A 9,353-nucleotide genomic window follows, 5' to 3' on the forward strand; every position below is an offset into this window, starting at 1 on the left:
TCTCGTGGAGGAGCAATTCACAATGAAATATTCGGGCTTCTCACTGTTTGATAGCATGGTGTTCTTTTCCGGGGAACATTCCCTGCAGAGACGCACTTTTGGCTCACTGATGCGACTGTTGACATACAGATGCTGCCAGTTCGGCGCTCGAGTCACCGCCGTGAGTTTCTGCAGCTCATCACACAGAAGAAAGGCAATGCGCGTGAAAAGTTGCGCGCGAGCTCCACCGCCCAGGTTATCCTCCGCCTGCTCCACCATAAATCCCTCATGCCACCTGCCACGCGTCAGACGGCCATCCTGCACGTACAATCCAGAGCCGTGCGCCGCAGAACTCTTGAAGCTGCCAGAAAAAAGTGCACCGGTGGGAAGCAACACCTCCGCGTTTCCGTCTAAATGTCCGTGCGAAAACCTCCCGGCGCAAATAACCCCTGACGGAAAGACGCACACGCCACGTCCCTCCGGTTTGCCCTCAACCAACGGCCCTTCGTACAGGGCACCGTCGCTGAGGCACACGCTCGCCACGTGTTGCATGGCGTCCAAGGCGGCAGGTGCCTGGTAATTTCCGCCGTATGTACCCAGCGGCTCCCCAGGCATTAGAGCGAGCCAAACGTCCAGGCAACGCGAGCCACAACACACAAAAAAACACAAAAAAGAACAGAACTGGAATCGTCGCCTCCGGAGGTATCTGACGTCTAATACAAATTTTAAAAAAAATTTTGCGTTGGGGGGAGGGTACAAACAAAAGAAAAAATTTGCTTCTTTTCGCCCTATTCCAAAAAGAAAAAAAAAAAAAACACCAACAAAAGTCTTCCGTCGCCGCCCACCAACAACCACAACCTCGCTATAAATGAAAGGCTCTTCACTACTGAGTAAATTAGAAAAGGAAAGAAAAAAAAAAAGATACAAACCAATAAAAAGAAAGGGCATGGACACAGTCCCCAATAGGATTGAAAAAAAGAAAAGAAATAACACAAATAAAGGGGGGGGGGGGGGGGAAAAGAAGAAAACACATTTGTTTGGTTGCCTGTTGAAGTCCGGTGGGTTAAAAGAGGGAAAAGGCGGCGGCTTCCCTCTTCACGCAGGCAACATAAACCGTCGTTGCTTCCCCCAAAGTGCCAATGCAGTCGTAAATCCCTGTCAAAGACGCCAAATCAACACACATCCACACAAAGAGTGTAGAAGAAAAAAAAAAAAAAAAAAAAAAAGGAAGGCAGTTGGTAATAGTGGTGGTAGTGTGGGGAAAAGGAAAGTCGCATGTGTCGACACCACTTCGCCACACACATGTCATCTTGTCACCTGCCATTCTAAATGTATAATAAATACATAAATACACCTGTGAAAAGTAACTAAAGAAAAAAAAAAATTTTTGTTAATAATAATTATTATTATTAAAAGAAAAGAAAAATAAAAAATGAAAAGAAGATCAATGCAAAGAACAAACAAAATAAAAATAATAATAATTCAATTCATGTCCCTCCACAACCGAAAGCAACGATGATAATGGAGGAGGAGGAGGAGGGGCAGGAGGGGGGGGGGGGGAAGGGGGAAGAAGAAAACAACCAAAAAAGCCCAAATAACATCCATTCACTAAAATTATTTGGATGAAACCACTTTCCCGCAACCCGTCCCCCTTTCGTTTTCAGCCTGAGGAGGGCGGAGAGTCTTTTGAGATGAACTCTTTTTTTTTTTTTTTTTTTGCAATCATCGTTCGTTTGTTTATTTCTTTCGCTCCACGCGCCCCTCCTCCTCTTCACATCTCCACGTTTTCAGTTATTGTTGTTTTTTTTTTTTCTTCTTTTACCCACGCCTTCTCGGATGGGGTGGCCGCAATTTGTTTGCCCACAGTCGTCAAACACACACACAAAAAAATATATAAATATATTCAAAAGGGGATGTGTTGCCGCATTATAAAAATACATATCTTTGCATCTTTCCTTTGCTCTTCCTCCTCCTCCTCCTCCTCTTCTCCTTCTTTTTGCCTGTTGCATTGCTACCTACATATATATATATATTCTCGCTGCGTTTCCCTCTTAAAATGTTCACCGTACCAACTCCCTCTTTTTGTTGTTTTTGTTGTTGTTGTTTTATACCCTTCGATGTATACTTCACTGTTACCTTTGCCACAACATCAAAGATAAAATAAATAAAATTAAAATAAAATAGGCTCACTGTACGCTCACTTGCATATGTATGCACGTATGTATTTTATATAATATGTATGTACGTATGCATGTCTCGTCCCTCTCTTTTCTTCTCAGTGCATGGAGGCAAAAACGTACAAACGTACAACAATGAAGAAGAACACAAAACGTTTCAAACGGATACACGTGTAAACATAAAAAAAGAGTGAGAAAAATAAAAATAAAAAAAAAAAGGAAAAAAAAAAAGAAAAAAAGGCCAAGTACGGGTTTGCTATTCCAAAGTATTTATTCCTTTTATAGCTACTGCACCCACCACCTATCACAGTCGAGAGGGAAATTTTCCCATCAAAGCAAGCCCTTGTTGCAAGGCATGCTCGACAAGAGATAACTTTCGTGCCTCCTCTAGTGGAAGGGAGTTAAAGACTTCAAATACCTCCGCAAGATCAGACAACGTTTTAACAGCGTAGCGGAGGCAGGCAGCGGAAAGGTACACTTTAAATATGGCTTCCCGCTTTTTCCCTGTCATCGTCCGCATATATCCGCGACTGTCGCAGTACCTCTCTAATATCCACTGTGGTGTGGGAAAAAGCACTTGCATCTCCATTGGCATGTCATAAATGCCAAATGGACGCGGCAGCAGTGCCACAAGAGCCAAACTAGCAACATCCACTAATGGATCACCTGTACTGACAGAAGTAAAATTCATCACCCCAATAATATTTGCGGGGTATTTGTGCCGACCTTCAAAAGAGCGGTATGAAAAAAGAAGATCCCGTAATTTATAATCCCCATGAATCATCACGAGCTGCTCCGGAAAAGGAATAGATTGCACTCCAAGCCGCGTTGCGTCAAAGCGCTCAATTAACGCCTGTGATAAGCGCTCCAGTGTCTTAAACTGGAATAAATATGATCCATCTGGTAGCTTCGCGGTGTTCACCACTGCTTTATACCGCGCTATCAAATTGTTTATCATCTCAAGTAGCGGGTGGACTGCGTTGCCCACTGAAATAACGGCAGTCCCGTTGGGGTTTCGTTCCATTCGTGTCCGTGACAGAAAACGTGGGGGCGGCACATCATGAATTTGGGATAACGTCTCCACCGCCTTCTTGAAAAAAAGATACGGGTCAAGTTCCACATGGATGTGTCGACGCCGCACGGAATACGGCCGCTGGATTCGGGGTTGAATAAGTTTTCTCATGTCTGCAATGACCTCACCCTCAACAAAGCGACGTAGTGAAAACCGATAACCACAGGCTGCGTACGATTCACAATAAAGAAGACATTTTGCTATCGGTACGGTAGAATTCTGAGCGAGATAACGCATCATCTCATACTCCGTACGGATGTCAAGAGTTCCATGCGGCACGGGGCCATGGGGCTGAAGACGCAGAACGTAGCTACCAGTGCGAAGGGTGATGCGGTATGTCTTGAAAAATCCAATTCCCCGCATGGGCTCAAAAACAATGGGGCCAGACGATGTCGCAAATCCCGGCTTTCGAGCCAGTTGCAGGTTCTGCGAGTGCCGACTAGGAATCTCAATAGGAAATAAGTGTGGCAAATTTTGTGCGCAGTAAAAGAGAATGGCATCCTTATCATCCTCGTCAAGAAACTTCTTGGGTTCAAAGAATCCACGTGGCTCACAGGCCTCACAGGGTGGTGGTGGTAAAATCAGGAGGTTAGAGTTGTAGTCATGCATCTCCTCGTTGATCCATGAAGTCGGTTTTCCGTTTGCGTCAATTGGTGGTTTAAAAAAAGGCGAGATTTCTTTTTTTACCCCCGCCGCAACGTCTGCCCAAAAGGGATCTGCGGCCCCCACCGTATTCAATGCACTCAGCACATCCTCATACACGTCATACGCCCCGTTTTCAATGTAGTACACCTTATCAAAGGGACTATCCGATAAATTGCGGGCGGTCTCACAGTTCTCAAGGACGTCGTCAAACAAAAAGATGTGCGGCTTCACACCATACATGAGGGAATCTTGAGACGTCACGCGGGTTTTCTTTGCCTCTTCAATAGCATGATGAAAAATATCGGGAAATGGTTTACGCTTGTGGAACGTGTAACTCTGCACAAATGAATCAAACAGGCTATTGATGACAAAAGAAGATCGGCCGCCAGCATCGCCGTAGTCGATGGGGCACGCCGTGGGAAAATTAGACCATTTTGTTTCACTCATGTTGTTGGAGAGCGCCTTACTCATCCGTGCGTACTGCCCCTCCACCTCCCACGTGTTTGTCACCACCACCAGGCGAATCTCCTGTTGGCTTTTCATGCGTAAGTAGTGAAGAAGATTCAACACATTGCGTCGGGGCGTCACCTTCTCCATTGTGCACAAATACGCCTCGGGATCCATGAGCTCCCGTAGCAACTCCTGAACCACTGGGACAGCCAGCAGCGGATAACGTTCCTTTATAGAGGCAACCCGCGAGGGGTGGGCAATGTGCATAAATTCCAGTTCCTCCTTGTTTTTCTTGACGAGTGCAGTCAACATGAAGTCCATTTCCGCGTGATATAACGGGACAAACTCATTGCGGTTAATTTCCCCCAATTCCAGTCGCTCAAAGGCACACCGGATCCCCCGCACCTTCTCTGTGAAGCTGTGGATGAGAAAGAAAAGATTCGAGTAGTTTTGCGCCAGCAGTGCGGGGGATTCATCCCCCACAAGCGACATAAAATGCGCCCTCGCACGCTCAAATACACAACGCATCAACGTCTCTGCAAGGCGCCGCGTTGCTGGATACGGCGACGTCGTAAGAACGCCGGCGACATCAAACATGAAAATAACCTCCGCAGGCATTTTTTGCTTTTATTTTTTGTTTATTTATTGCTGTTATGTTCTTTTTCCTTTTTCCTGAAATATATACTTATATACATATATATATATATAGAGAGAGAGAGAGAGAAAACAAATGCGGTAAAATAAAATAAATTTAAAAAAAGGCAAAGAATGCAGCATCCACGACTCTCGCAATTTAAAACAGCCAAACGACGAAAAGAACAACAAATATATAAATAAATGTGATTGTGAGCCTCACAAGAACGTCATCACGACATGTTTACTCGCCTGTCGTTCCTGCACACACTTTTGTGCTCCACGTAACAACGCAGAAAGCGCCTCGTCGTTCCCCGCAGCACTCTGTGCCACATCCCACGCGGCAGCTTCATTCATCAGGTCTTCTGCAGCTACGCCTTCGCCCAATATAACGTGTAACATTCGTGCGAGCAGCCGTACCGAATCAAAGTCCAGCGGAGATGCACACAGGGAAGAAGGCTTGTTCTTTCCAGTAGAAACACCGCCAATATGAGACTTACAACGAGTTCGTAGTGAAAGTAACGCACGAGCACATTTTGACGACAACGGGACGGTGGCTTTGTCAAAGTAAATTTGGCAGGCATCGTACCACAGTGAAAGCGGCAAAGCGCCATGATACCGTCCAAATGCCAAAAGCTCTTCCCAAGTACCCGGTCTGTCACTCCCACAAACGTAATTCTTTCCCAACGCAACTGCACGCACAGAAGAGAGCAGCTGATGCATGACTATCCCATAAAGCCGTTTCCACTCCCGCAAAGTCGACTCAGAAAGCGACTCATGTGGAGCAAGGCTACAAAAAAAGAAAAACAAACGACATAAAACGTCTTGATTGTCGCACAGAGAAAACTGCAGGCGTGAAAGCAAAAGAACCACACGAAGATATCGCTCCGCCGCCCCTGTGCCAACGTCCAACACCTCACCCTCCAGAAGTTCGCATACAAAAGTGACGGTGTCAGTTATGCCAAGGTCGTAGTTTGGAGCATGTGACAGCATCACCAAGTGGAAATCAATGGCCTCCAACACCTTTACCCGAGTGACATGCGAGGCACGCGTTGCCTGTCGCAGCAAAGACACACAGGCACACGTGACATGCGACACCTCATCCGCGGCAATTGTAGGTTTCTTCACGCCGCTCGGAGGATCGCATGCATCCAACACCAATTGGCAGGACGTGTCTCTTCTTCTCATCAACTCATTTTTATCAAAGACGGGACGCCGTGCTGCTTTTCCCAAGAGAGAGAGGCACATTGAGTGCCTAATCGAGGGTGCGACGACTCCTTTGAGTGTTGCAAGAATTCCCTCCACTACCTTTCTTGTCAGCAGTGCCGCACGCTGAAGATGAGACTCGTTCACCGAGTCGGGACAACGTGCCATGCTGCGCAACAGTGCGTGGAGATGCTGCGCGTCAAGCAATTCAGCACCATCATCGGTTATCATACGCTCCTTCAGTGCAGTCATGGTTCGCAAAATTAACCCTTTCACAAGCACTTCTGTATTCTCGTCGGAAGTATGACAAGATTGCCGTTTACTCTCTCGCAACTTTGCGCCCTGCCGGGTAAAGGGATGTGTGGCCACATCCAACAGCTCCACCAACCCTTCCAGAAGCATCTCTTCTTTACCCGTCGCATCCATTTCCTTTGCGGCGTGCAACATAAGCGTGTCAAGCGCATCGCGCACGGTGACAATGACGCAATGGAGAGTGTTCTCATCAAATTTCCGTCTCTCCGTCAGCGCCTCTAAAAGCGGTTGGGCCCCTTGAAGCAGCAAAAACCAGGAATACAGCAATGCGTCAAATGTCATTGTCTCGTCCACAACGGCTACACGGAGACGTTCAAACACGCACTGCAACACGTCCCTGTATTCCTGTCGCAGACGTTCTGCCTTTGCCAGAGATGTGTCCATGTGTCGCGGGGCTGTGAGAAGAACATGCAACGCATTCAAACGTTCCAACTCCTCCTGCAAAGAAGTCGCCTTTTCTTCTTTTTTCTCAATAGAGTAAAAGTAATTCACATCCTCTTTATATTCATTCGTTTCTTTTGCTTCCTCCACAACACACGTTGCCTCCCTCTCCCGCTCTTCCAATACACGCAGTCGGTCTACGAGTGACAGCTGCCTCTTTGCCTTCACCTTTTCTTCCAACGGACGGCTCCAGCTACACGGGTCAAACGTGAAGTGTTGGTGGGGACGATAAATATGTTTCTCAGACCACACAAATGCATTTTGGCGGTCCTGAATCTCCTCATCGCGTGTACGGTCAGGACTTAATTTGCGCTTCAGCATGCGCACTGGAACCGTCACGGCGGTGTGCATCCAATGTGCATGGCAACGGGAAAAACACCGCATTCCCAATGCCCCCTATTCCACTTATTTCGCTTCACATCGCAAAATAATAATAATAATAATAATAAAAGACAGTCAACACAAACATATGCATACATACATATAAGGCACAGCAACCGCAATAACTCGAAGAAGTAAACTCACTGGAAAAAATATTTGCACTGCACGGCTTCATATCGATAGACAGTGTTAAATACACACACACACAAAAAAAAAAAAAAAAAAAAAAAGAATACAAAAATAAATAAATAAATTTCAGTACAGAAAATTCAATTTCGTGCACCCACTTACAGGAAGGAAGGGAGTAAAAAAGGAAAAGGTAGTTTGTTGCTGTTGTTGTCGGTACTATTATTATTGTTATTATTATTATTATTGTTTCTAACTTTCCCCTCCTCTCTCTCTCTCTCTCTTTTTTTTTTTTTATTTTTATTTTTATTTCAGACATCAAAATACAAAACGAAAAAAAAAAAAAGAAAAAAAGAATAAATAACGTTACACACGCTCAATACTTCGCCACTCGTTTAAAAGCTCTTTCATTTTGTGTTCAAACTCATTTATAAGCCGGGATCCGTCGTTATCGATACGAATCAGAGGGGACGTGGATGCGGCGCTGCTTTCGTAGAGAAGAGGCGAAATGGCATCACTTATAAAATGGTCCCTTTCATACGTCTCTGCCCCTTCAGTTGGAGGTGTCAGTTGAATGGCGCCCGGGTGTGTCATCTCCATTGGGGGCGAAGAACTGCCGTAGCGTTGCTGAGACCCCTCAAATATCTCCACGCTTCGCTTGTTAATGCGGGGAATAAACGTGCATTCCTCTTCTTGCCTTTCCAAGAGCTGACGCTCCACCCTTTCCATCTTCTGTCTTCGCCTCGCTAGGCAGGCCTCCTCTCTTGAAAGAAACTCTCCTAATTTCAGTTTAGACTTCTTCTCAGGCGGCGTCAAAGTTTTTGGTACAACATCCGGCCGTTTCTCACTGCGTGCTTTTCGCCTTTCGGCCATTTTACGAGAAAGTCGACATATTTCTGGCGTGAAGGAGTTTGAATCCACCGGGGGCTCCGCTACTTTGTTATACCGCTCCCGTGCTTTTATATATAGCATCTCTGTGGCCCTGGCGGCACTGCGAGTCCTCTGCTCACTCCGCCTTTTCCTCGCCATCTCCGTCTTCCAAGAAATACACGGCGTAAAGTACGGCTTTCCCGTGCAACCGTCAATAAGTTCACTCCGTTGGTATTTCATCATCAGCTCACGCAGTCGTCCTTGTCGCCTCTGTACGTCCTCCTTGTACAGGCGCTCCCCGATGTCTCTCACCGTCTCCTCGGAATGGTGGGCGTTTATGTTAATGTTGGGACGAAACATATGCGTTGGAACAAACGAATTCTCGGCAAATCGAAGAGCATATCGAGCAAAATGCGACTCCCACCCACGTATCGGGCCCTCGTACCCCGCCTTCTCTGCCATTTGCTGGGAAGCTTCGTTGATCGCAGGCGGCTGAAGCTTTCGTAGCTCGGCTATCTCCGCCTCCTCCCGTAGCCGTCGGACACGTTCTTCCTTCGTGTCCAGCCATCTCTGCTGTCGATCAGCAAAATCTTTATTCCAGCTTTGTGTATTGCTCCTGCCCGCCGTGTTGCACTGCTGATCAAACAGGGCTCTTGCCACTCTGTCTGCCGTGGCCTTTTCAAACACTTCCAGTCGTCGTGCCTCACGTTTCAAACCCTCTTCGTAAAGACGATCCCACGGGGTCAATTGCTGCTGCTTTTCCTTCTCCTCCGCCTCTTCTTCTTCTTCTTCTTCATTTTCTTCCAACACCAGCACCTCCTCCTCCTCTTCCTCGTGCTTCTGTTTTAACTCTTCCACCCTCACAATTCCTGTTTCCTCATCATCCTCTCGCTCATTAGCGGGGTGCGACTTCAAATTCGCCTCAAGCAGAGCCAATGCGTCGTGTGCGTCATCCGTCGACATTAACTTTCTTTTCGCAGGTATCATCCATCACCACCCATCCATCCATCCATCCACACACAAAGAGGGAGAGAGAGAGAGAAAGGAAAAAAAAAATTATT

At 46.6% G+C, this 9,353-nt stretch overlaps 4 protein-coding genes across 4 annotated transcripts, besides 21 other annotated features; all 4 read right to left on the minus strand.

The window, feature by feature from the left end:
• Nucleotides 1-927, minus strand: Tc00.1047053509109.14 (hypothetical protein, conserved; the record flags this gene model as incomplete). The annotated part of the gene is made up of 1 exon (XM_811593.1): nucleotides 1-927. A coding segment is annotated over one exon (927 nt), but the record flags the coding sequence as incomplete, so codon positions are not given.
• Nucleotides 1-6,501: a sequence feature (heterozygous, non-Esmeraldo-like haplotype).
• Nucleotides 1,180-1,205: a microsatellite.
• Nucleotides 1,353-1,390: a sequence feature (AT_rich).
• Nucleotides 1,391-1,460: a sequence feature (A-rich).
• Nucleotides 1,503-1,553: a sequence feature (GA-rich).
• Nucleotides 1,863-1,883: a sequence feature (AT_rich).
• Nucleotides 1,940-1,973: a microsatellite.
• Nucleotides 2,135-2,162: a sequence feature (AT_rich).
• Nucleotides 2,186-2,234: a microsatellite.
• Nucleotides 2,338-2,395: a sequence feature (A-rich).
• On the minus strand, nucleotides 2,461-4,941 carry Tc00.1047053509109.30 (hypothetical protein, conserved; the record flags this gene model as incomplete). Its single annotated transcript, XM_811578.1, has 1 exon — nucleotides 2,461-4,941. The coding sequence occupies one exon, from the start codon at nucleotides 4,939-4,941 to the stop codon at nucleotides 2,461-2,463; it is 2,481 nt and encodes an 826-aa protein (XP_816671.1).
• Nucleotides 5,001-5,031: a microsatellite.
• Nucleotides 5,060-5,083: a sequence feature (AT_rich).
• On the minus strand, nucleotides 5,176-7,299 carry Tc00.1047053509109.40 (hypothetical protein, conserved; the record flags this gene model as incomplete). Its single annotated transcript, XM_811579.1, has 1 exon — nucleotides 5,176-7,299. The coding sequence occupies one exon, from the start codon at nucleotides 7,297-7,299 to the stop codon at nucleotides 5,176-5,178; it is 2,124 nt and encodes a 707-aa protein (XP_816672.1).
• Nucleotides 6,502-6,781: a sequence feature (areas merged during assembly that could not be assigned to a particular haplotype. This can correspond to areas where the two haplotypes were merged or to regions with more than two copies in the genome that were merged during assembly.).
• Nucleotides 6,782-9,353: part of a sequence feature (heterozygous, non-Esmeraldo-like haplotype) that runs on past the window's edge.
• Nucleotides 7,342-7,364: a microsatellite.
• Nucleotides 7,504-7,549: a microsatellite.
• Nucleotides 7,640-7,673: a microsatellite.
• Nucleotides 7,708-7,734: a microsatellite.
• Nucleotides 7,743-7,786: a sequence feature (A-rich).
• Tc00.1047053509109.50 (uncharacterized protein) lies at nucleotides 7,789-9,279 on the minus strand (the record flags this gene model as incomplete). Its single annotated transcript, XM_811580.1, has 1 exon — nucleotides 7,789-9,279. The coding sequence occupies one exon, from the start codon at nucleotides 9,277-9,279 to the stop codon at nucleotides 7,789-7,791; it is 1,491 nt and encodes a 496-aa protein (XP_816673.1).
• Nucleotides 9,068-9,096: a microsatellite.
• Nucleotides 9,286-9,308: a microsatellite.

This window comes from Trypanosoma cruzi, genomic scaffold (genome assembly GCF_000209065.1).
Source record: "Trypanosoma cruzi strain CL Brener 1047053517151 genomic scaffold, whole genome shotgun sequence".
NCBI lineage: Eukaryota > Euglenozoa > Kinetoplastea > Trypanosomatida > Trypanosomatidae > Trypanosoma > Trypanosoma cruzi.